General features: G+C 36.8%; 1 protein-coding gene across 2 annotated transcripts; it reads right to left on the reverse strand.

Moving 5' to 3' along the window:
* On the reverse strand, positions 1-27,528 carry LOC109078362 (collagen alpha-1(XXI) chain-like). 2 transcript variants are annotated; one of them, XM_042712026.1, is made up of 30 exons: positions 25,799-27,528; positions 24,400-24,523; positions 23,392-23,955; positions 22,471-22,636; positions 22,074-22,299; positions 21,663-21,836; positions 21,427-21,504; positions 21,178-21,189; positions 21,012-21,095; positions 20,839-20,892; positions 20,704-20,757; positions 20,577-20,630; positions 20,455-20,490; positions 20,269-20,322; positions 20,129-20,182; positions 19,975-20,019; positions 15,415-15,468; positions 12,530-12,574; positions 12,116-12,169; positions 11,284-11,337; positions 7,563-7,616; positions 6,919-6,990; positions 4,880-4,915; positions 4,487-4,531; positions 3,980-4,012; positions 3,528-3,674; positions 3,390-3,444; positions 1,232-1,423; positions 1,061-1,138; positions 1-960 (listed from the first exon to the last, which is right to left on the reverse strand). In XM_042712026.1, the coding sequence occupies exons 2-30, from the start codon at positions 24,482-24,484 to the stop codon at positions 770-772; spliced, it is 2,850 nt and encodes a 949-aa protein (XP_042567960.1). In that variant the 5' UTR covers positions 24,485-24,523; positions 25,799-27,528; the 3' UTR covers positions 1-769. The 2 variants fall into 2 exon arrangements, with proteins under 2 accessions (XP_042567960.1, XP_042567953.1); XM_042712019.1 differs by lacking the exons at positions 24,400-24,523; positions 25,799-27,528 and having other exon boundaries at positions 23,392-24,384.
* Between the last annotated feature and the right edge of the window lie 29 nt (positions 27,529-27,557).

Genomic DNA, 27,557 nt, shown 5'->3' on the forward strand with positions numbered 1-27,557 from the left:
AATAGATGTTAAATGCTGATCTTTGCACAAATCTATCCAGTCAAAAATAGACATGCCACATCTACGCTATTAAGATTACTGCTAAAATCTAAGACAATTTCTCAAACAATTAAAAGTATAATTAAATAATAATGATAAAAAATGCTGTAGTAGTAAAAATGTTCCTATCAAAACTAACCAATAGCCCTTCAGCAGAAGTATTCTCAAATTTGAACAAAGCCTTAATTTGAGATCGCTTCACATCCTGTACAGAGGTAGCTTGCCTAGGGCAGTGCAGTTGATACAGTATAGCAATTTTTCTTTAAAGGAACAATACACCCAAAAACTAAAACTGAAAATGAAAATAAAATTGGTCACAGGACACAAGAGAATCAATGATGTATGTACAGTTTGTACAGAACATGCACAATGTTTGAGAGCATTTTTACCAAATAATGATTGATTTTTTAGTCTGTTTCCTGCACAAAGGCTTCAGAAGACTTGGAATATAATGCATGAGTTCTACCGACCACAGCTCAACAGCCCCTTTCTGTTTGGAAAAGAGCAGCCAGGACATGCAACAAAATCCATCAAAAACATGGATTCATGCAAATTAGAGATTTTAACACATTCAACACAAGATTCTCAAGCAGGAAAACATCACATATTTAAAGTCAAGATAATCGTTCTTTAGAGGTTATGAGTTCTTGAGGTCAATGCTGAGCATCAGAAATGTCCATTTGAGAGAGAAAAGACTGCATAGAATCAGTATGATCCCACTGTCCTGATGCTAAAAGTTAGGTCCTTTCCCGAAAGGATCGTTCCGAAAGCCATAGGCTTGATTACAAGAGGACCGGTCACAAACTCCCATGGGTCCAGGGGGCCCACGTTTGCCTGGGGTGCCCGAAGTGCCAGGTTTCCCTGGTGGACCAGAAGGCCCAGGATATCCCTCTCCGTCATCCCCACGTGGGCCCTGCAAACCTGTGGAAGAGAGAATTACCTCTGGACATGCTTGAAAAAGACAACAAAATACAAAGAAGGGGATTATTATCATGCATGAAAGTGATATTTGTTTTTATACCTGCTGGGCCGGGTGGACCTGGCAACCCAATTTCACCCTGTCCTTTAACACCTTTCATACCCATTGGGCCAATATCACCTGTAAGAAAAACATTCAAGCACCGTTTTCCCTTCAGTGACTTTATAATCAAAAGATGAAATGAACTTCAGAACATTTTCACACAATCCTCACCTTTTACCCCTTCAGGTCCCCTCCTCCCTGGAGGTCCCGGGTATCCTGGAGACCCTGCCCTGCCAGGATACCCTGGGGGTCCAGATGGGCCCGTTGAGCCTGGGGGACCTGGATCGCCTGGTGGTCCTTGTTTGGTTTCACAATGTTGGCAGCTGCCTTGGCCCATCACCTGCAGGAGCTGTGGCAGCTGGCCTGTTGAAGGAACATTTAGTGCAGTGATTCTCAACCTGTTTGACTGGTAACTGGTGCTAAACTAGGAGTGGTACTATATTAAAATAAAAATAAAATAGAAAAATTAAATTAAAAATAAAACATAAAGGTGAAATTTATAATGTAATATAAAAATGTATTATAAAATGTACAGTAAATAATACAAATAGAAGTTTGAATAACTGAATCTTCTTCAGGGTTTACACTTTTTTTGGCCAGTAAATTTACATGACATTTCTAGTCATTCTAGTCATGTAAAATAACACTACCTGTGTTATTTTAGTATCATATAGAGATGCTATTATAGCTTTATATATATATATATATATATAATATATATATATATATATATATATATATATAAAACTAGTTTTTATTTACATATTTTCAGTTTTCATTTTAATTTGAAAGTTTTAGTAATTCAGTTGTTTTTATTTTAGTAATTTTTGTGTCCATATAGTTTTTATTACTTTTTATTTGAATTTTAGTTTTAGTTATTTTAGTACATCAAGATACACTTAATAAAAATGAGAAATGTTGTTTTTGGCAACTAGCAAAAACAAATAAAACAATTTAAATAAAAAGTTTTAGTTGGTTTTATTTTAGTTTTAGTTAACTGTAATAACCCTCGGGACTACAGCCATTTTTCTCAAATAGTAATTTTCACACTATAAAATATTTTAGCACTTCATTATAAACATTTCTTAAACACTCTTTTCCATGTCTCGAAAACCCACTTTTAAAATGTCCTCATTTATAACAAGTTTTAAACAAAATGACAGATGTTGAGGGCACAAATTATAATAAGAAACATGATGTCAACTTACTTATTGATTTTTTACCTTATTTAAAGCTTATTTTAGGCCCCCTAGTGGTTGAGAACCACTGATTTCGAGAGATCAAATAGTTTGATATTATATTAAAGTCCTCAGTGCTTAGTTTGGGTTTTCTAATATAACTGACTACATTACATCATACACACCTGTACATGCATTTGTTAGATATAATGCTACTAGATGTTTTTCATGGCTCTCTGGAATACTTGATTCTGATTGGTCATTTGCTACATTCTACAGTCAAACATTTTTGTATAACAATAAACTGAACATCTGACCATAGTCCCTGGCAACCAATATCTGTGCTAGTTTCACGTCTCTCATTCTCACATAATAAATTATTCATATATTTATGTATTTATTTGTTAGTCAAATAGCAAGATAATGTACAAATGCTTCACAATGGCATTGCGGTCATCCTGACGTGATTTATTTTGCGATAATGACCATCTCAATAACCATTATCTTTTACTACTGTATGTGCAAGCAACACGTGTAATTCATGTGGATTTCATAGACTTTTATGGAGTGTAGAAAAGATGGTGTAACATCTGCGACAGTAACAGCAATATAAAAAATAGCCGTATGGCTCAACAAATGGATTTCACAACCATATTTAAGGTTTTCCTCTTTTTACAGAGAACTGAAAGTTGCTCTGAAAGCTCCTACCACTCCAAATGTTTCCAGCTATCTGACAGTTAGGCACATATCCACACATCATAGAGTTAAATGCTATTCCTCTTGAGTATCTTTGTCTTTTCTACCAAAATAACATACAGTATACTGTATCAAGTACTAGAGTTTCACATTTTCTGAAGAACCAGCGAGTGATGCTCCATTTAAAGGTCACAGACACGATTATGGGGTGTTGTGGGTATGTTGCTAAGGAGGTCTGAGTGTTTTTATTTTTTATTATTTTTTTTGGTCGCCAGAGTAATAGTTTCTTGGTAAATATAAGAAAGATGAGTTCTATGACAAAATTTAATTATCAAAAGTGATGCTTGCATAAGCATATTTTATTTTCGTTTTCTCATTCATCTCAACCTCACTCAGTGTTTTTGCCACTGAAACAAAACATAAGACTCTTACCAGTACAGTACATGAAAACTTACTCTGCAGCACAGAAGCGCAGATCTTCATCAACTGCTCTTCTGAAGGTGCTTTGCCCTGTAACACAGTGTGTCATATCTGAACAAGAACATCATCACTATCATGCATGCCTTATAAATGTTCATATGCATCACACTCACTGGATTCCCTGGGTAACCTGGAAGTCCTGGTTGCCCTGGTAACCCGTCTAAACCTGGAAAGCCTTGAGATCCAGGTGGGCCTGATGGACCCATATCTCCCTTTTTCCCATCAGCCCCTCTGCTCCCAGGCTCCCCTTCTACACCTGGCTGAAAAGGAGTGGGGAGAGCAGTTCACTTCAGTGTGATCACTGTTACATAATGAAGTCAAGAAATACAACTTTTTTTTTTAAAGTTCCTTTCGGGTTTTGTGCATATTTGATCATTTGAGTAATGTAAGAAAAAAGTGTTTTCATTTGTGATGGAGTTGCAAACAAGATCCCAGAATGCTGAGAGACACTGCATATGTTTGGCTCAAAACATCGTAGCTTTAGTCCCTTGCTACGGAACCAAAAGACCTCTAGATTCTGACTCATCAGGAAATGGTTGTGAGACACTTAACAGTAGTTTTGTACCTCTCCTTTGTTCCCTTTCAGGCCCGGTTCACCCTGTTGAGAATGACAGAAGTACATCAGGTCCTGTGCAATTGATTTGCATTTAAATCACCTGACATTTTATGATATTTGATGAAACATTTCTTAATATCATCAATGTAGAAAACAGTTTTTGTGAATACAAATGATACATTTTGTTTAGGATTCTTTGATGGTCAGAAGGTTTAAAAGAACAGCATTTATTTGAAATAGAAATATTTTGTAACAAATGTCTTAACTGTCACTTTTGATCAATTTAGTGCATGGTTGCTGAATAGAAGTATTCATTTCTTTCAAAAAAAGTTATTTTGCATGATATTCAGGTTTCTAGATATGACTGTAATGTCTGTGTGATGTCTTCCTTTCCATTGCACAAGCATTGTGAGCTAAGTTAGGTTTCAAAGTTTAATGTGTAGGTAGTATGGGTTTATTCAAATCGATAACCAGAAGTAGCAATACCACTAATGAAGCATAAAGACTCTTACATACATGTTTTCCAGCAACTCCAGGTTCTCCCTGGTTTCCTTTCTCGCCCTGGCAAGAGAGATGCAATAAAAAGGTCAACCAGTTTCTTTTGTTTTGCATGATTGTGCTTATCTAGACCAGCATTAACTAGTAAAATCAGTCTGGACCAACTGGTATGTGTGGTAGTTAGTTTACAACTTTTTGACATGGACTGCTGAATAAAAACATTTGTGTGTGCATCTTTTGTAGGTCGGAATTCCTGTTAGAAAAAAATTGTTTTTGCGTAGGTGCATAGGCGCTTAACACCTTTTTTTTTAACTTCCTCCTTTCTTTTTCTTTTTCAAAGTGTTTTCTTTTTGAACAGACATGAGAAATCAAATGTCAAAGTTGTCACTCATCACTGAGCAGTCACGGTACCTGAATTCCCTTTGGTCCAGATGATCCTGAGTCACCCTGCAAAAACAAGCGTTGGACCACTGGCATTTAACAGTACTGAAACAAGGAATATTTTTAATAATACATTGAAGTTCAAAAGTGCACAGTACATACAAAGGATGCATTATCCAAAAATAATTTTGAATAATTTGAAAAATGAAGTATTCAAATAAAGTCTCAAATCCAAAGAGATATTCTTTATAAAAGTTAAGAGTCAACCACTCCTACCTAAAATGGCTCGTTCTAACACCCCCCCACATGTCTACGTCATGACGTGGGAAGATTTGCATAACGCCACCCAAATGTTCATGCAAAGAAAGAAGGTGTTAACTTTTATTCTCGCACATTTTATGGAGGACTGTTTCCTGATCCTGGGAGAGAAGACTACAATGCCGGCTGTTCTGACTCACAGTCTGTAAGTATAATTACATATTTAAAGGATTTGCCACTGATGATTCAGCGGTTCTCAATTCCAGTCCTCGCGCCCCCCTGCTCTGCACATTTTGTATGTTTCTCTTATGGCTTCAGATGTTTGTTCTATTCGAACGTAAGTGCCCTGCGAAGTGGACATCACAGGATATTCCGCCATGATTCTAGTTTGAAGCGAACATGTTCTATTCAAAGTGCACTGAAGTGTGCGAGACATGAATTTAAATTGTATTTATTTACAGAGGTATATGATGTCACACTTGTCAGTGTGTGAAGATGTTGCGCAGCGCAAATCCATGAATGAATGTTCCGAAGTGAGATAACTTAAACAGATTTCCCCTGCTCAGGGAGTAGGGAGCAATGAACACTGTGTAGGGTCCATGTCAATGGGAAAACAGTTCATGCACGGAGTTCACTTCTAACGAGCTGATTATCTGAATCAGGTGTGTTAACAAAGAGAGACATGCAAAATATGCAGAGCTGGTGAGCGCGAGGACTGGAATTGAGAACCGCTGGTATTGTCATTATAATCCGTAATTATGTCCCCACTGGATGCAACAAATGCCTCGTTTATAATGGGTTTTATTGTTTTTGTCTCTGCACTCCGGGACACACAGCATCACAGTATGGTAAGGGGCATAACATTTCCGTCACATGCTTGAGGCATTCGGCCAGTCACAATGCACTGGATAGCTGGCCAATCAGAGCACAGTTCGCTTTTCAGAGTGATGAGCTTTGTAAAAATCTACGTATTTCAGAAAGGCGGGGCATAGAGGAGAAACAATAATGTACAGTATGTGGGAAAAAAATTAAACTTAAACCGCATAAACACATTTCATTACACCAAAATACAAAATAATGTTCTTTTTAGTAACGTCATATGACCTCTTTAAGAAACAGAATTCAAAATGAGGAGAAGAGAAGAAAACAAAAGTTTTAAAGCCCCACTGATAAAATAGGCCTTGAAAAAAATATGGACAATGGAAGTACAATTTGAAAATTCTGGAATGGTCCATGTGATCTTGTTCATTAAATTGAGTGTATTAGTCACATTATAAGGGTAGAAAGAGGGGAACCTGCAACATTTAGTAAGACATGATTTTTGTGAATTTTGTGATGTCAATGTCACATTAAAGTCAGCATGAAATGAAAATTTCACCCTGTCTATTTTGTAAATGAATGTTACAGAGTAGGTCTTATTGTGAATGATTCATCCATGTAACGTGTTCATCATAACTGAATCTTTCTGTGAAAACCACAGACTTATGGTGACACATTATGTAGATGTTTTTCCAATGATTTACTGCAAATGCAACGTCCAAATCTCACATCTCAAACAACTGATGCACAGAACCAAGTCCCCGCCCAACATTTCTTTCTTTTTCAATAATGTGTTATACTCCGATGTACCTCACAATATAGAAGAAATGATTTGTTCCTACTTCCATTTCATCATGCTTTAAAAATTAGGTATTGAATAAAAAATACAGCATGACTTTCAGTCAAAATGACAGATTTGTAATGCAGCCTTTCATTAAAGCAAGGCAGATGTTAATTAAGGTTAGGTTAGTCGGTGTTGAAGATGGACGTACCTTATGACCTTTAAACCCTGGTAGACCTCTAATGCCAGGGGGACCTTGAATGCCGTGCTCTCCATCTGAACCCTGTGGATGCATGCATGCACACACACCCTTATAAGACTCAGTATTTAGATTGTTGACTTGTGCAACTTACTGTGATACTTACTGACATGTATCATTTAATTAGTTTAATTAGTTTAATTACTCAACACCACTGACAGACACTTCTCATTGAATAAAGACAAATTTCAGTCTGTTTTTGTCATATACCTATTGTATGGCGTCAGAAGACACGGAATAATGTGCAATATGGATCATCACTTTAAAACTTAACTTTTCTGCTTAATGTGGGAGGTGATGAAATGCAGCCATTTCACACTCTCTAAATTAAAGATAGTCTCTTGTAGGCCTGTGTATTTTGTCTTTTGTCCTAGCATTTGACTTGATAACTGTTGGCTCCCAACCAGTGGAATTGTGTAAAGTGAATTAAAGTTTTATGAACATTATGACTTGATGAAGGCTCAATATAGCATCTGCTATTTAAAGTTATTTCCTGAAGCTGGCTGAGGAAGCGGCAGGTATGTCACTTGACACAAAGAGATGATATCGTATTTTCAGACCTTTATGTGGAATTCCCCCTCCCTTGCCTCACTCACTTTAGCACCAGGTGGTCCAGGGAGCCCATCCTGTCCGCGAGAGCCAGAATTCCCCTGTCAACAAAATAGGGTTTCACTCCATGTCAGTAAAATACTATATAGCAAGTATGACAAAGGTAAAGTGATTTTGAGAAGTTAAATAAAAAATAAATAAATTAATGTCACTTTTGATTAATTTAATGTGTTCTTGCTGAATAAATAATTTATTTGAAAGAAAAATGTTTTTTTTACACACCACCTTACATGTCAGGTTTTTTTATCACTTAAAAACTTATACAAAAAATACAAACTACACAAGAGAGTAATATGCTACACCACCTGTCAAAATTTGATTGATGACTTTGACCTTTTAATTGTTACCCCTCTCCACTCCTACCACCCATGTGGCTTTGACCTTTTGACCTTTTAACCTTGACCTTGTAATAAATCATGCTTATATGTCATCAGCTTTGAAATTACTCAATATTTACAACATCCGTGAATGATTGGCAGCTGTGATATGACATCTGTTTTGTAATATATCATGTCATTAGGGATTTACCTTATGACAAGTGTTATGGTCACCTGTTTGTAATATAGATGCCAGACCTCCGGTACATGCCAGCTGCTGCTTAGCTGTTGTACTGCGGATGCACTATGACATCTGTTTGCAATATATCATGAAATAAGACAGTGGTTATGTCGTCTGTTACGGAAGACAAATGTCCAGCGACAGGTGTCCTCACGGTGAAAGACAAATCTTGTCTGTGCGTGACCATTCGGTGACAGGCGAACTTAGGGTGAAAGATTTTATGGACCGTCACGGGGTGGGGTTTCCCCATCAACGGCGTCATCGGATTGCATTCACTTAGATAAATAGGGGCCCCTCGAATTTCTGAGGAAATCAGAAAAGAGCTGTGAAAAATACATAGACATGGACTTCTACTCACCTAAAACCCCCGAGAAAGAATGGGATGAAGAGATGATGGAAAGGCTGACTTTGGCCCCGAGAAAGCCGTACAACAGTAATTTGTGCTTGGCGAGGTTTCTCAATGAAAATGCGGAAAGCTTGCGACATGAATTTTTACTGGGGAGAGGTCGTATATTCGGGTACATATTTCCCGTTCCGTCTCGAACGGTTATGCTCTATACGTCTGACGAAACTAAAGAATTTGCATAAGGCCAAGATCCCTGTCTGGTCTTTCCTGATAAAGACTGGGCAGTATTTTTCAATCGTATTTGGAAAGATCTGAACGATTGTGGAGAAGAACCTCTGTACGTTGCTGAGTGGGACGGAGTAGATCCGAATATCCGGTACCGTGTGATCGGCGATCATTCTCAAAAGAACCTGGATGACTGCGTGTTCGTATTCGTCTGTAGGGACAAGACAAAGCTAAGCGGTTATACGATGGGTGACCCCCGTAAGGAATATCACGAAATGTTCTCCATATAGTTTTTCTTCAAGTGGCAAGATCTGCGCCTGTTGACAGCACTCTTGCCGATCGTAAACAAAATGTTCAAATGGTGCGAATTATGTGAAAGATATGACAAAATTAAAACACAGCTGTTTCACCCCGAGAGTTACCTCAGCAACGACTCGGGGGCGTTACCGCCATCACCCATCTGCTACCGTCAATATAAAGAGCAGTAAGTAGACCTACCCACATATAATTTTCACCATGTCTCAAGAAGAAGACTCTTTATGTTGCGATTATGCTCCTTTCAACCTCAAAGCTCCTGATGATAATGCTGTCGAATATATTCCAACAGACGATACCCGCTCACTGGACCTGCACAAAGAATGGTTGGATAAATTCTGTACGGAACTCGGCTACCGCAACCTGACCTTTCTATCCGGTCTGTCTGACACCTCCGTTCATGCAGGGTTCGATGCTGCCGCAACACATCATCAACATCAAACTGAGGGAGAAATGTGAGGGTTGTGCAACGGACTATTTTGATTCATGTTTTGATGAGCTATGTCGCATGCTGTTCAAACCCGACCTTCAGACCATCACCAGATCGATTGATATCTCAGAGCACGAGCACTTACCCATACCATTATATCATCGAGAGTCTCATCAACTACAGCAAAGATGCGCTCGAAACGCTTTTCTCAGCAGGTCTGTTTTTCAAAGACATGGCCGTTAACATGGACGAAACCGACCCTGTGGGGCATAACATTGGACTGACCAAGAGATTGCGCTACACTACCGGAATCAAAGTCGTGGAGCTGCTGGCACCTATTCACAGCAATTTTTTCTTTCAAGAAAAATTAATGCTAAATGGCGTCGACATACAAATACGAATGATCAGAGGCAAAGATGAATTTTGCCTGATGACCGGCGAGGACGTGGACTATAAATTAAATATCTCGGCATCACTTTTTGTCAAGAAAGTGTCCGTATCACCATCTGTGAGGCGTGCGCATGCCCAGACCTTGCTCTCGTCCACAGCCAAGTATCCGATAGATAGGGTGTGCCTGAAAAATTGCTCCATACCAGCAGGGTCCTGTGTATCGAATCAAGAAAATTTGTTTTTGGGAACATTGCCGAAATCTATAGTCCTGGCTATGGTGGATAACCACACGCTCACCGGAGCTTACAATAAAAATCCGTTTGTGTTTAAACATTATGATTTGGAATTCCTGGCCGTCTACGTAGATGGTCAGCAATTTCCCTCCAAACCTCTACAACTGGACTTCTCCTTAGGGTCAGCCATATGTGAGTTTTACCAGTTGGCTACAGCGACCGGAAGACATCTTAAAAATCAGGCGCTCTTTATCAACAGGGAGGATTGAAAGATCAGACAGGGATCTTGGCCTTGTACAAATTCTTTGGTTTCGTCTGACGTATAGAGTGTAAACTTTCGAGACGGAATGTAAAATATGTACCCGAAAATACGACCACTCCCCAGTAAAAATGTATCTTGCACGCTTTCCGTATTTTCACTGAGAAACCTTACCAAGCACTAATTACTGTTTTACGGCATTCTCGGGTCCAAAGTCAGCCTTTCCATGATCTCTTCATCCCATTCAGGGGTTTTAGGTGAGTAGAAGTCCATGTCTATATATTTTTCACAGCTCTTTTCTGATTTCCTCAGAAATTCGAGGGGCCCCTATTTATCTAAGCGAATGCAATCCGATGACGCGACTGATGGGGAAACCCCACCCCGTGACGGACCATAAAATCTTTCACCCTAAGTTCGCCTGTCACCGAATGGTCACGCATAGACAACATTTGTCTTCCATAACAGACAACATATCCATTATCTTATTTCATGATATATTGCAAACGGATGTCATAGCGAATCCACAGTACAACAGCTAAGCAGCAGCTGGCGCGTACCGGAGGTCTGGCGTCTATATTACAAACAGGTGACCGTAACACTTGTCATAACGTTAATCCCTAATGACCTGATATATTACAAAACAGATGTCATATCACAGCTGCCGATCATTCATGGATGTTGTAAATATTGAGTAATTTCACCGCTGATGACATAGAAGCATGATTTATTACAAACAGATGTCATATCACATGTCATAACAACAGCTGCAACCGTTAAAAGGTCAAAAGGTCAAAGCCATCTGGGAGGGGGAGGGGTAAAGGTCAAAAGGACAAAGCCACGTGGGTGGTCGGGGTGGGGAGGAGGCAGGTCAAAAAGGTCAAAGCCATCAATCAAATTTTGACAGGTGGTGTAGCATATTTCTCTCTTACACATATTTAGCTGGGATACTTACTTTTGGACCTGGAGGACCTTCTATGCCAGGTGGGCCAATTGGGCCTGGGGGTCCCTAGAATTAAAGACAACTCTGTAGTAAGACAACATCAGTAATTCAAGCCCAATATGTTTTATTTGCCATATCTTTTCCAATAATAACCATCAACATTTTGTGTATTTTTTTTCCTAGCCTATGACAGTTTAATGTGTAAAGTCAGCAATATGAAAGTCATTCGTAGGTATATTTATCATTTATCAAATCAAACCATGTTGGTCTCACATGGACCTGGTAACATTAATCAATGACGTGGGTTTAGGCCGCACTTCACCTTTAAAAAATAAATCATTTACAACTGCTGTTGGAAACTAGATTTTCAAATTTTCTGAAGAAAACATGAGTGATTCCAACCCATGCCAAACTCTCCACCACAGAGCTAAGGAGTTCTTGGTGGTTGGCACATTTTTGGGAAGTTTTATGAGTGGGTTGCTACTGTATATGGTTGCTAGGATGTTCAAAGGTGGTTGCTAGGTGGTTTCAAAAGAGCGCCACCCCAAAAAGTCTCTATTATTGATTTTCTGGTTCCCAGATATGGTTTGAGTCTCTCCTTTAAAGTAAGCTGGGATTTTTAAAAATTATTTTAAATGCTTTTTAGCATTTTTAATATCATCTTAAGTCTGATATCTCAAAAACACAGTAGCCGCATGATTTCATTTATGAACAAATCATGCTGGACATCTTGCCCAAAATTAGAAGCCTTAATAAAGAACTTAAACAGCTACTGTTTGTAAAATTGCAATTTAGCATTGAGCCAACAAACCGCACTAAATTAACACATAATTCTTGCTGATACCTGCTGTCCTGTTGGTCCAGTAAAACCTGCTGGTCCTGGCATACCTCGATCACCCTGTCAAAATGAATTTTTTATACAGTAGCAAAAAAGTTGTGACAAAATCAATACAAATGACTATTGACCAAAGTTTGGGGCGGGTTTTTGAAAGAATTTGCTTTTGCTTTCCAAGGCTGCATTTATTTGATCACAAATACAGTAAAAACTGTAATATTGTGAATTAATATAAATGTTTTCTATTTTAAATTTTCAAATGTAATTTGTTTCCTTGATACAAAGATAAATTTTCAGCATCATTACTTTTCAGTGTCACATGATCCTTCATATATCATTCTAATATGCTGATTTGCTGCTTAAGAAACATATTTTATTATATTTAATAATTTGTTATATTTTATGATTAATCTGGGTTCTTACTTGAGGTCCAGCAGGGCCTGTCTCTCCAGGAAGCCCCCGTATACCCTAAATAAACAAACACAAAAAAGCATTCATGTGCCATAAGTTGTTTAGGGGGTACAATTTTACATCCCATGAGCCTTTTTCTGTCTGTACAAATTTGATACAGTGACTGAAATACACAATTACAAAGGATCCCCTCTAAAACACAAGCTTAACATGCTGGCAGCACCTTTTACTGCCACTATTGCCTGTTTACTTACCGAGTGCTGCCTTTCTGTATCAATGCCAAGCCACACTGTAACCCAGTTAATGTACTGGCAAGCATATACTGTATTCTTTCATTAGAGTGGTTTACATGAAAGTTTATGATGAAAGATAAAAGAGAGGCATAAATCACCACACCTACAACCATCCAGTCAACACATCCCGTTTCCGGAATTTCAGGAATCTCATAATCGTGTACATTTTTCTTTCAAATGAGCCAGTTTGATTGTCCATAAACAGGAAGCACAGCCCAAACAACTTGTGAAATGAATGAGTGTAAAAGTGTTCAATCAAACAGCAAATGTTCCTCTGCAAAGTTTCCACACAGTGCATGTGGCAACAGACATAAAAGAGATTGCAGAGATTGCAGAGATAAAAAAAAAAAAGACGGAAGAAAATGTAGACATGCAGAAAACTTTCTGACTTATAGAGAGTGCACTAAAGCATTTATTGACATTAAGGAATCGGTTTCTAGAAATACTGCTGTCTCCACCTGCTCTGTGTGCATGAATCGGCCAGATAAAACAGTTCTGCAGGAAAGAATGAGAAATGAGAACATTCAAATGTTCACCACAACCTCAAAAACAGGGAGGGGTGTATTAAGTGTTATATTAATCACATGACACTAGACAGATGTCTGCCTAAAAGTTTCAGTAGGGCTGCTCTCAGCATCTGGGCTTGAAAATGGGTAGAATCATGCGCTTGCCAAAGCGTTACCCAAAAAGGGAGTACTTATTAGATTAATATATACTATATATATATATATATATATATATATATATATATATATATATATATATATATATATATATATATATATATATATATATATATATCTCAAACTAAGCCAAGGATATATAAATATTCACATTGAGGCCTAAACCGCATCACTTCAAGTCATTAGCTGAAATAGGAATGAAAACTGACTTTAGAATGAAAACATAAACAATCTGAAGTCACTTTAAATTAGCTTTGGATTAAAACCATCTACCAACAATCCCCATGCTGAAATATAGCTGCAAGAAGAAAAAAAGAAAATTGGCCTATGTCCAAATGACTGACCAGAAGGATGAACAAAGTGCAGAGGAGTTGTGTGACAAGTGATGGTCATCTTATAAAGCAGCTGCTAATAAAAGAACGCAGTTTCAAAAATCATAATCTCATTCTTTAGAAGTGACACCCTTTCATCCACAACCATGAAGCTTTGCATATCATCAGCAGTTTATTTCATGCTCTTCCTGCCCATCTCATATGCAAGCTAGAAGTTATGATGAGAAAAAATAAATTTTATCATCTATTACATCTTTTAGTTTAAAGGACATGCCGTGGCATCACAGTTCTTTCAACTAAAAGTAGCAGTTTCATGAATTAATTCATGCTAATCAATTCAGGAGAGCATGCAAAGAATATTTTGAATATTTCACCAAAAAAGCAACTCATAAAAGCAACTTGGGTCCGCAGGCCTGGCCTTTCAAATTTAAAACCAGCCAGTAAAAAAACAGAAAGAACATTATGATTAACCTTACCAAAAAGTAGTATACTTCAAGTTTATTTTATTAAGTATACTTAAGTATAGTTCAAGTATATTTAGACTTTTTGTAAGTATAAGTCAAGTATACTTAAATGTCATTTTAAGTATATTTCTGAGAAGTACATAAAAAGTAAACTAAAAGCATACTTTCCTATTTTTAGTTTAAAAGAAGTATACTAATAGCACACTTGAATAAACTTCTTTTTCGTAAGGGTAGGAAAAATAATAAACCTAGTGTCAAACCATCTGTTTCTGTTAGCTTGGTGACTTGGACCCTATTGAAGGCCTCCAGATGAGTCTGTCTCCTTTTCTGAGGCATTTTGAAATATGTCTGACTACGGCCTTGTCTGTTGCGTTAAAGAAGCATTTCCCTTCCTCATAGTCAGAGCTGCAATTCACATGTGCGTGACTGGTGATAAAACAGGATGACTTTAAATAACATTTAGAGCATAAACAGAGCTAATGTTGACTATATACATACGTATCATCTGCTACTCTACATCTTTGGGATTAGTAAACATTGTGGTCTCACCATTTCCAAATCTAGAGTTAGCAACACACCACAAATCTGTGGGGCCCCCAGCAAACCATGTGACAGGGCCCCTTCCACCAGAAACATCATCCAATAAACTTTATATATAGCGCCCTTTCACTATGACACTTTCAGTCTCATCACATATATATGATTAAATGTGTCAACATCACAAAATAACATTATTATTGTGCTAATGTGCCAATTAAAAAGTTTCAACCTGGTGAAGACCAGAAAGACCAGACAAGAATGTCAAAAGTGAGCTGACCTGTAAACTAGGTTGAAATAAGTCATGAAAATGACATGGAAGTGACTTCAAAGCAAAGTTTCCAGAATGGAGTTCAACCGTAAAAACTTCACAGAAAAGCAGTTGATATATTCCTAAAAACCAAACTAGAATTTTATTGGTTCACGCAGATGTTTGATGCCTAATCAATCAAAATAAATCAACTATATTTTCAATGCAACTAAAGTTTTTTCACCTAAACTTAATGAAAAAAAAAGAGGTGGAAAAAAGAATAAGGAACAGATACACAAAAAACAATAAGGACACATAAGACGATAAAATAAACTCACAGGGATTCCAGGTTGTCCGTCTGATCCTGCCACACCAACATCTCCTTTCTCTCCCTAAATAAAAAACAAAAGAATCGCATATTGCACCTCAAAAGAAGAAAACTACACCCATCACACATTTACTGATTTCTGAGGATATAGTTCACACATATTTTTAGAAATAGGGGAAATGTGGTAAGCTGTATGTAAAGACTATCACTTTGCCTTAAAGTAAAAATCACGGTGCATTCCACTAATTGAAGATATAATTAGAGATTTGCAGTTCCAATTTGGGTTACATTTTTTTTTTTTTTTACTAATTACATAAAGAGAAATTAAGCACAGAGAAGTTAAATATGCACAGATCTTAATAGTAAAGTAGGTATGAAACTAGAGACAGTCTGTCATTAAAATCTAAACATGTTACACCCAGCTGTAAAGACAGCTTATCTAAATATTTTTATTTATTTTTTTATTTTATTTTTTGCACTTTCTGAAGTACTAAATTACAAGCCATACACATGTGGGAATGTTGGTAAAGAGATGTCCTTCTTTGCAGAGATACTACTACTAGTACTACTACTTCTTTGAGATACTGAGCAGTGGCTGGCCATCATGTGAATTTTAAAAATAGCATGTTTGTGGTTACATGTGCCTGTGATTTGCGTATGGTGAAACACACCTTTCAGACCCATGGGATATGATCAGAAAAACACACTGTACCACACTGCCACACAAAGGCAAACACTGTAACTACACATTTTGTCAAAATGAAATCTAAAATAATCTCTGTTAGACTATGATTTACAGAGGGAAAAATTTGTGAACACTAATATTTAAATCAAGGGGGAAAAACATGCAAGACTTTTTTTTTTTTGGTCATTTCCAGTAGTAGTTTTGGCTTTGTAGGGTAGCAGGCTAACATTATTTATGTACACATACTGTTCAAAGCATTTTTGTATGTTTTTTTTTTTTTTTGGTATGCTTCCAGTACCCATGCAAATAATAAAATACTTTAAAATGCTTATAAATTTGTTGTTATGCAGTATTATTGTCAATTATTGGATTCAATCTTTTTGTCAGTTTGTTTTATTTTAACTAGCACAGGTTTTGTATTTCTTTTTGGAACTAATTCATCGTAGGCCTCATTGATCTGAGCTTTTGCACCTCAGTGTTTGAGTAAATATTACCAAAATTATCCACAATTTTTTTCACTCAAAAGCTGAGGTGCATAAACTGAGATAAATGAGGCCCATGACTAATCACTTCCATAAAAGAGATACAAAACCTGTGCTCACTGAAAAAACACCATGGAACACCAGGAACACCAAATTAGGCAAATTAATGGATTATAATAATAATAATAATGTGTTTTATTTATGGGATTATACTATTTCTTTCTGAATTGAACATACAGTGTAATGAGGTCATGCGTTAAAGTAGCATACTACAGTTCGAAACACTGCTGTATGCTAATAATTCATGAAATGTTCTTAGTTTTAATGTAAAATGCAAGCGCTAGTCTGCAAAACACATAACTAGTGCATTATAAAATGTTCGGTCAAATAACTGTTTATTTCCCAGGCGTTTTCTTACTGTATTTCTCTTGTTCACGCACTTAAATACATGCACATATAGACTTTACCCTGAAGCTCTGATATTTGGAAAGACCTCACACAAAGCGTGCTCTCAAAACATGACAAACAATAATTGTACCTTATACCGTCGCTCTGCAATTATATCCAGGAGAAGGCAAATTAAAAGGAATTTATGAGATTCCACATGACTTTTATCTGTTTTAAACTTTTGGTGGCAGTTTTTGTGCATGCATTGAACGTTTGATGCAGGTGAAACGTGAGTTATGATCCATTTCGGTTCAAATAAATCAACTCATAATCAACGTAGTCTCGAGTTGTTCTTGGGTTCTGTGTGTTTCAGTTTCTTTTAACAGTCCATATGCATGTATGCTTGCATGTCATGATTAAAGGCTGTTTCCAGGGTTGGCGGCACCACTTATGCTGCAGAAAACCCACCCTTACGAGGGAGCTGTCTTCTGGCACACCACATTAAACTGAGATTTGGTAAACTAATCATCCCTTAGTGGTCTGGGGAAACCTGGTGTTACCGCTACAGCAAACAATTCTGTCTCAGATCCAAAGTGGAAAGGCCAGATTTTAATAACAAAAACTAGCAAACATGATAATAGTGATCCTGTCCAGTTCAATTTTCACTTAAGTCTCATGCCATGGCCCTTTATGAATGTATAAGTTCACAAGTGTAAGTATAAGTGTATCTCAAACATGAATCTAAAACCATTGCATGCTTTAAACAAGTAGCTACAACAGTTGTGCGATGCATCAAGCATGTAAAGTAAAACCTAGAAGAAACACATGGTTTGAACATGAAAGTTGTTTTCTGGGTTTAAACAAAAAACTGCACAGCTCTAGTGCTTACAGATGTGTTAAGAGATTGGTATCATTTCAATATTACAATCATCGATCAAAAATACCAAAGTATCATTCATTTGAGCAAGAGTGAGCATTTAAACATGATGTTAAAGACCAAACACATTCTATAAATCATTTTTTATAAGTTAGGTCATTTCAGTGAACATTACCAAACGTGTTTCAAATGTTTTAAAAGGTTATTTTATAGTTTTGCGGAACAAAACCTAAATTTCACATCTTTCAAACAAAGCCACATCCAAACCTGAACAAACATCGAGTGCCGCCAAGCTTCAAATTAAAGCCCTTACTGATAACCAGGCTTGATTTAATGGGGCAGTAAATGGCAGGGAGGCACTAATTTTCAGAAAATGGGCGGCACACAGATGCTGAGACAGATGCAGCCTGAAAATAGATCTGAGTGACAGACTTCCAATTTATGTCTAAAAAACTCCACTCATTTGCTTAAACTACACTATAGGGGGAAAAAATCTTAATAATATATCATATATATTTGTCTGAAACTGCAAATCATAAATCATAGCTCTCAATATGAGCTCAAACATTTTTCATCATATTATTCTAAGACCAAAATACCTAAATTACCAAATTATCACCACTTGTCAGCAGTTCATTTGTTTCTATTTTTATCTATATTTATTCTAATTATATCTATCAAGATACTCAAAGAGAAATATCTGACACAAAGTTGATGATAAGTTAAAGTGAAAATTCCTGAAACCTTCAGGAAGCTTCTTGAGCTATAAAACAGCAACATCTGAGCACTAAAGATCTCATCTGGGTTGACCTACAACACTAAAAGTGTACAATATTCCCCATATGTGTTTGTAATATTCACAGTGGCATTGCCAAATGTTATTGATAGGTGCTAGTTTATTTTTACGATGCGTCAACATCCTGCCGAAAATTACCTTTGCCATGATACACAAACTTCATAAAGAAACATTCATCTCTTATTTAACATTATACCACAGTATTCCAGTACACTAACGCTAAACCTTAGCTGATGTAAAATGTAAGCAGCACACAGTAATTTGGCTGGCATGTGACCTTATATTCATCTAGAGCAGAGAGCAGCTCACAATGTGTACTGTGTCATTGACCAATCATAATCTGGGTGTTTAAGTCGCTATATATAGACCTTTGGGCAAGACGACAGTCTGCTGCTGGCAAAAAGCTAAGAAAAATGTCAGTGAGATGGATAAAAAGAATCAACGAAAAGGCCACAAATATGCCCTTGTGCTTAAAATAATCCAGGACGTTCTCGTGTGAGAGGATGTCTGATCGTGCCCCTAACACATCTGATGGTTTACACCCTGTGCTGCTTTTAATACTTTGAAACTCTGGGTGTGAAGATAAAACTTTCTAGGGTTGCCTGTCTATGTTGTGTGCTAGAACAGGAAAACAACTCCGGATTCCCATGAACTTCAAAAACAAGACAGAAGTCATCAAAATCACTTAGATTCATGGGTTACGGGACAAAATATTTACCGGGCGGGGGGGGGGGGGGGGAGGGGGGGGCAGATTCATGGGTTACGGGACAAAATATTTACGGGTGAGGTAAAAATATACACCAAAAAATTAAGCATTATTTTCTTTTTTAATGTGGTATTGAATTGTAATGACACATTAATTTGGTTAATTATCTTGTAATTTTATTTTTTTAAGATAGAAAGTCTTGTTTTCTGATAAATTTATCAAAATAAAGGGGGTTTATGTTTTAAACAAGACAAAATATCCTCCAGTGAGGTAAGAAATATAAACTTAATCCAGATGGAAAACAAGTTTTTTTTTTCTACCCCACTGGAATTTTTTTTTTTCTCATTTAAGCATAAACATACTTACTTTTGACAAATTTATCAGAAAACAAGACGTAATAGATCAAGTCATCTTGCTACTCAAGTAAATGTATATTGATCTATAATGTTTAGATACTTGTACTAGAAAGAAGAAGAGAAAATACTTTTTGCAGTATTGGAGGCTGTTGCCTTTTTAAAGCTGTTTTAATATGCCTCCATCATCAAACATCCCTATTTGTGACTGATTATGATTTCAGGAGTAGTGGTAGTTGAATTATAAGAGTTTTGGATATACGTCAGTCTGAAATCTGTCTTACCTTGGGACCAGCATGTCCAGGTAGACCAGATGTCCCAGGTTCACCCTGCAGAGGAAAGAGAACAAAGAAGACTTTTAAAAATACTTTTTTACTTGAATTTAAAACAGAATACTGTAAAGTGGAATAAAACTGTTAATGACCACTAATTTCTTACATTCAGTCCAGGTTTTCCGGGTGGTCCCATTTCCCCTGGTTCTCCTGGGATTCCCTATAAGGTTACAATAGTTTGCAGTGTTTGGTAATCATTTCCTGTTAATTTTCAATAGAATTAATAGGATGTATTGTTTTTTTAACCTTGCTTCCTTGAATTCCCAAGTCATCTAAATCCAGTTTGGAAAATCCAGTGCCCTAGAGGAGATTTTAATGGAATCATTTTAGTCATTGTGGTTTTTGCTTACTAAAGAGAAACTTTATGGACATAACCTTTAAACACAACAACAGAAAAATTAAGATTAAACGATCAGAAAGTTTGAGACTCACTGTTGGTCCTGAAGGCCCTGGTGGTCCCATTTCACCCTATTAAAAGATTGGAGAAAAAAATTATACAAGCCATTATATATTTTTAAATTTTAATGATAATGAAAATCTCAAAATCAACATACTTTGGGTCCTTCCAGCCCTCGCTCCCCTTTTTGTCCTGGTTCGCCTCCTTCACCCTGTAAATGGAAGAATAAAAGATTAATGTAAAGCTTTGAGGTTATCAGAGAATGTTCTTGACGTCTCACTCACTTTCTCTCCATCTCGACCAGGCTCTCCAGATGCTCCCTTTTCTCCTGGTTTCCCCTGGTGGACAAACAGATCATGGTGATAACACACGTCCAAGCCTTATGATGAACGGCACACTAATGATTCCACTGTACTTACAGGTTTACCATCAGGGCCAGGAGGTCCTTCTCTGCCTTTCTCCCCTCTGAAGCCCTGCATTCAAACAATGAGGAGATAAATATGTGTTTTAATCAGATGTCCCGAACTAGCAAAAGGCCTCAGCATATTTGCCTGTCAATCCATTAGGATGCATAGTTTAAAAAATGTCTCACCATAGGCCCAGGTAGACCGGGCAGACCAGGTTTACCACTAGGACAGTCGCAACCTTCTATAGCAGGAGAGCGATCTGAAGGACACTGGGAATACAACATATTGCACATAAACATAAACTAAACCAATCACCAATCAAATGAAACATTTAAAAAACAGGTAACTTACCCTGTCATTATCCTGTAACAAACAGAGAAAAATACATTAAAGTGGGAAGGAAATCACGCAAGCAGATAACACGTAACATGATTTACACAAAATGGATATGTTCCTGGATCAACATCCTTGTTGGTCCTCAAACAACATTCCTTTTTTTTTGAAAACTTATTGAAAAAATCTAATCAAATAGAAACACCATGCTGGTTGACACCAACTAGGACTAGCAAGATCAACAACAAACCAGCAAACCAGTCTTACCACATAGTAAATTTCACATGCTGTCTCTCTCTCACTTTGCTGGGGATCACAGTAGATCCGTAGCTTCTGCAGCATTATCTGATAAAGAAGCACAAGACACAACAGAAATCTTTTGATCTGACCTTTTGCGGAACAATATTGTGGTAGCAAACTACCAGTCTTCCAAGTTTCACTTAGTTTGGCACATACAAGCTCGTGATCAGGCAGGTGTCAAAAATAGCGTTGGAGTCACTTACAGGGACAGTAGTCTCAATATTGATTTTCTTGGCGACCTGAGTCTTTCCGTTAATGTAGATAGGAACAACCGGATCTAGGAGCTGCTCCTCCATGTATGCACCGTCTACGAAACAAGTGATGCGTTTGTACTTCACCAGGAACTTCAGCTGGTGCCAATCTGTGTCAAAGAGCCTCTATAACATAAATCATATCATTAAAAGACGTAAACACAATGATATTCTTACTGTATAGATGTTTTAATAATAACTGCATCCCAAATCACGTACTAAAAGTATTTACTTTGATGTTGATAGGAAAATTTGATGAATATTTATTTATTTGGATCATTTTTAAGCACATATATCATGTGAATTAGGATGCAGCCAATGTTTTTGTTAATTAGATTTAAGAGTGATAAAAATGTCAGAGACCTTGATGCCTCGGTCATTAAATATGACTGTCTGCTCTTTCTTCAGAGTGCTGGTGCAGGTGAAAGTGACCGATTTGTCTGCTCCGTTCAAAGTCACGGCGATCTGCTTAACCCCGTCCTGAGACAACACCCTTAACAGGTCGAACTTCATCCAGTGAGCTGGGTTCTTCAAGCGCAAAGTGGCCACAAACACAAAAGCTGGTGGAAGGCCTTCTGGAAAGATCTCTCTGTGGGGTACATCAGGTGAAGATCAAAGTAGCCTGAATTTTCCAACCACAACAATTCACTCAACATTTTATTTACAACACAGTGACAGAATTCAAACAGTTCAACATGTACAAGAACACAAACAAGTACACAAAACACACACACACACACACACACACACAGAAAATCACCTGGTGTTGTGGGTGATGTCCATACCAGCGCTGAGCTGAGATGCTTTCTCTGATATCAAAGAGCCCTGAACCTTCTGAGCCACCTGCTCAATCTTCATCAGGCTCATTAGATCAAAGCCCTTCTGATCGTTCACTGTCCCAGGGATCCGTGTCGGACACATTGATTCTGTGAATGAGAGAACGTAAATCTTCAATTCACAAACACTTTAGTTGCCCTTCAAATACGACGCTTTGAATCAAAGCCTGTTTAGATAACCACACAATAGTAACCGAATAAGAAAATGTCTTTCTTTTTTGAGATCTGGTTTAATGAGATCTCTTTGAATTGTTTCTCCTAGACAGTAAAATAGAAAACAAATGAACACTTAGATTTCCAGATTCTCAGTTTTTCAGAAGAGATCTCAACAAAGTCTCGAAACTGTGCTCTTATTTGTCAAAACACCAAAGTCTGACTGCAATCAAATGTGACTCATCAAATTCTTTCAAGACCAAATCCGAGCTGCTATCCACATTACTTTTCAAACTATTTGACTCCTTTGTATTCATTTTTATTCCTCTTAAGAGAGGAGAAACATTAGAGACATCTGTAACTAAAAAGTCTCCCCAATTAGGAAAGAGCAACATTTGAGCAATAAAAAAAGAACAAAATTAGAACAAATTAATGTACACTAAATGAAACAACTGAAAATAGATGCCAGTGCTTAACTATATAGCATTAAATAGACACTAGCCCAAAGACAGAATTTCCAGTGGTCTGTTAGCATCTTGTCACATGGTATTCTTTGCTGAGTCATGGCAAATGATGACCAATTGTTTATCTTCAGGATTAAACAGATGCCTGGGCCCCAAGGTTTACATCCATGTAATGTCTTTAATGTCACTGGTTACAGAGAAAAATATGCTCCAAAGTCTAGGACTCACCCTCACACAGTTTCTGCTCCATCAGGTCCCATATGTTTGCAATGGATTTATAGTCCTCCACGTGCAGCACGTACGTAGAAGGTGGCTTGTTGGCCACAGACACCAACTCAGAGTTAGAGATCTCATTTCCCACACCGACTGCAAACAGAACAATATTCTGTGCTCTGGCCTCCATGGCAGCATCCTCAACATCATCCTGCGAGCGGCCATCGGTGAGAACCACGGCGATGCGGTTTCTGGGAGACTGGGATGTGCGGTTAGGCATCCCGAAGACGTGGTCTGTGGCAAACTTGATGGCACGGCCGGTCCGTGTGTTGCCCCCCAGGTACGAGATGGAGGTGATGGCCTCGATGAGTTCTTTGCTGTTCTGATGCTTTCCCAGAGGAATCTCCAGTCGAGGGGTGTCGCTGTACTGGACGACTGCCACCTGAGTGTGCCTGGTGCTCACGTCAAAGCCACTGGTGATGTTGATGAGCCAACGCTTGGCGGTTTCAAAATTAGGGATCCCCAAGCTTGAGGAGCCATCGATGATGAATGCAAGGTCATTGGGAGTTGTGCTACAACCTGCAAGCCCAGGAAAACATTTGCCCACAGGGTCCACATGCAGAACAAGTTTGGTTACAATTCTTGAACAAATGTAGAGTGAAGTCAGGTACATTTGTTCACTTTTTGACTGGCATCTCAACGAACTGATTGATTTACCAGAATTCACCCAAGAATGACTGAATAAGTATTACAGAAGTCATTTTCTCAAGTATATTCATATACATTTATGCACTTGGCAGGTGTATTAATTCCAAAGTGAAGTGAAAATTTTATCTGTTCATGCATTTCCTGATAATTGAACCCATGACCTTGGCATTGCTAATGCCATGCTCTACTGTATGAGCTACAGCAATGTCTCAAGAGTGCTGCTTTAATGCAGCTTTATACTGTTAACATGTTCCATAATTTAAACCACTTGACTAATATATTATAAGGTATAAGACTAAGAAAAAGATGCCAAACCAGCTTGAGTGTCCTCTTGTTGGAATCCACTGATGTGCAGGAACAAAACACAAACAATCAGTGAAGAAAACATCCATGTCCACATGGTATGGCAACAAAAAGCCAATCAACAGTTAGAAAATGCCTGGGGGAAAAAATTTAATTTTGTGTAAAATGTCTATATCTATCTATACATCTACACACACACATATGTATATATATATATATATATATACAGTACAGGTCAAAAGTTTGGAAACATTACTATTTTTAATGTTTTTGAAAGATGTTTCTTCTGCACATCAAGCCTGCATTTATTTGATCAAAAATACAGAAAAGAAAAATGTAATATTGTGATATATTATTACAATTTAAAATAATTGTTTTTAAATTTATTATACTTTAAATTATAATTTATTTCTGTGATGCAAAGCTGAATTTTTGGGATCATTATCATATGATCCTTTAGAAATCATTCTAATATGATGATTCATTATCAAAGTTGGAAACAGTTCTGCTGCTTAATATTTTTTCAGAACATGTGATACTTTTTTAGGATACTTTGATGAATAAAAAGTAAAAAAAAAAAAAAAAAAAAAAAAAAAAAAAGAAGCTATGTTTTTAAAATATAAATATTTTGTAATAACAATATACACTACTGGTCAGTAGTTTGGGGTCAGTAATTTTTTTTCTTTCTTTTTTTAAATAAAATCAATACTTTTATTCAGCAAGGATGTGTTAAATTGATAAAAAGTGATAGTAATGAAAATATATTATTAGAATATATATTATTAGAATTTTTTTTTTTTAATAAATGCAGTTATTTTTAACATTTTATTCATCAAATATAATAGACAGCAGAACTGTTTCCAACACACATAATAAATCAGAATATTAGAATGATTTCTAAATGATCATGTGATAGACTGGATGTTACATGTGACACTGAAGGCTGGAGTAATGATGCTGAAAATTCAGCTTTGCATCACAGGAATAAATTATTTTTTTAAAAGTATATTCAAATAGAAAACTATTATTTTAAGTTGTAATAATAGTTCACAATATTACTGTTTTTTCTGTATTTTTGATGAAATAAATGCAGGCTTGATGAGCAGAAGAGACATCTTTCAAAAACATTAAAAATAGTAATGTTTCCAAACTTTTGACCTGTACTGTATATATATATATATATATATATATATACATATATATATATATATATATATATATATATAAACATATATGATAACACCATGGTACTTTAATACATACCATGGTACTGTTAGATAAGTTAGTTATTTTAAAAAATGCATCCAAAACATTGTTACCATGATTTTCCATGGTATATTTTATAAATTGAGACAACAATGACTATTCCTATAAATAATTAACAAAAAAGCATAATAAGCCATTCTCTCACCAGCAAAGTGAATCCTGGATATCCACGAGTTTAAACAGAGACTTGGCACCAACACGTTACAAGACAAGAGCTAAAAATGATCTCGTCACTGACATGAATTACAGTACAGTGCTGCAGAAACAGTTCTCAGTGGCAAGATACAGCCAAAGACTATTTTATATCTGCACCCACAGTGACGTACAGCCTTTCCTGGGCAGAATGAAAGAGCGACAGGCATCAGAGAAAGGGAGGAGTATGGGTTTAACCCTCCACAAAACCATCTTCAAAGAATGTCAAGCCAAATAGCTCTGAGCCTCCAAACCCAAGGCCTATTCCACAAATAGCGCAGTCCAAACGTCTTTATTTTCTCTGCCATCATGCACTGAGTTATTTAGAAGAGTCCATGGACATTACATTTGTGTTCCAGTGAAGACTATGCCTTTATTCCTCCAGTAGCATATAGTTTGTTTCCATCCATTTAATCCAGATACTTAAACAGAGATGTTGGTGCCTTCCTTTGAATCCTAATACTGTGAAATAACTCCTCAGGGACCACTGTCATTCTCGTTTGGCCTGTTTGTGAATAAAAAGATGTTTAGAAAGAAAGTAAGTAACACATTCAACCACATTAGTACCAGAGGAAGGAATAACCTGTGAGTTGCTTTGCTAAACTTTCCTGTGCATATATTTATACCCCACAGACATGTACACATATCCGCTGTTCAAACACATTTATATATTAACACAGCTATTTTGGATCAAAGGTGGGCCCCTCCAGATACCAGAGGAGACATAAACAAGTGAACTGAAGCATGTGAGTTTAGTTTAATGGTGTGTAGTGTTTTTAATATGATGTAATGACACTAAAATACAATGCATTTGTTGTGTGGAGGATCTGAGGTGGAAAAGCAAGGGGAATAAAGGCAGCATGCATCTCAAGAATGGGGAATGTTTCTGCTTGTCCTAATATATTAAAGGAAACTGTGGTTTTGTGGAGTTTTTTTATGATATTTACAGAGAACGTGTTGAAATACACACATCATGCCACGGATATACAGCGCCTCCCTCTGGTGGATACAATGGTCTTTACACTGAGTACAACTAGGCTTTTCTAAATTTGCATTCTTAAATCCGGGGCTCGGGAACCTCTAGTGGTTCATGATGGCATTGCAATTGGTTTTTAACTCAAATAAATTGAAAAGTGCATAAAATATCCTTGAAATAATATACAATATAATATTTTTTTTTCCTTCGATTTTACGTACACAGTCATTGAAGCTACTGTATTTTTTGAAGGACAGCAATGTTTGTCAGATTCATCAAATGCTAACTCACACCCTTTAGGTAAGGTACTTATTTAGCAGCTTGTTATCTGTAATCATTTGTTACATATGGAGCTTTTTGTGTGTATATATATATAAAAAGCATTGCTCGTATAGGGTATCCAACACGAAACACTTGATCGTGATGTAAGTCAAGGTCAATTGCATGATGTATTTATGGAACTATATAATTTGGAGGAAAAATTATTTTATCGTGGTTAAATAAATGTAATTAAATGAACACTGATGTGTTTTATAATATATCTAGGACAGTCATTTTTATAAAAAGCACAAGGCCACTCGAGTAGGCCTATATGATTATAACACATTTAAACCCTTTATAATATATTTAGTGCCATACTGAATTAGTTATGGTATTATTTAATCGTGTTTTTTTTATTATTATTTATGTATTTGATATATTTTGTCAGTTGAATTACCCCATAAAATAAAAACTT

This window comes from Cyprinus carpio, chromosome A2 (genome assembly GCF_018340385.1).
Source record: "Cyprinus carpio isolate SPL01 chromosome A2, ASM1834038v1, whole genome shotgun sequence".
Lineage (NCBI taxonomy): Eukaryota > Metazoa > Chordata > Actinopteri > Cypriniformes > Cyprinidae > Cyprinus > Cyprinus carpio.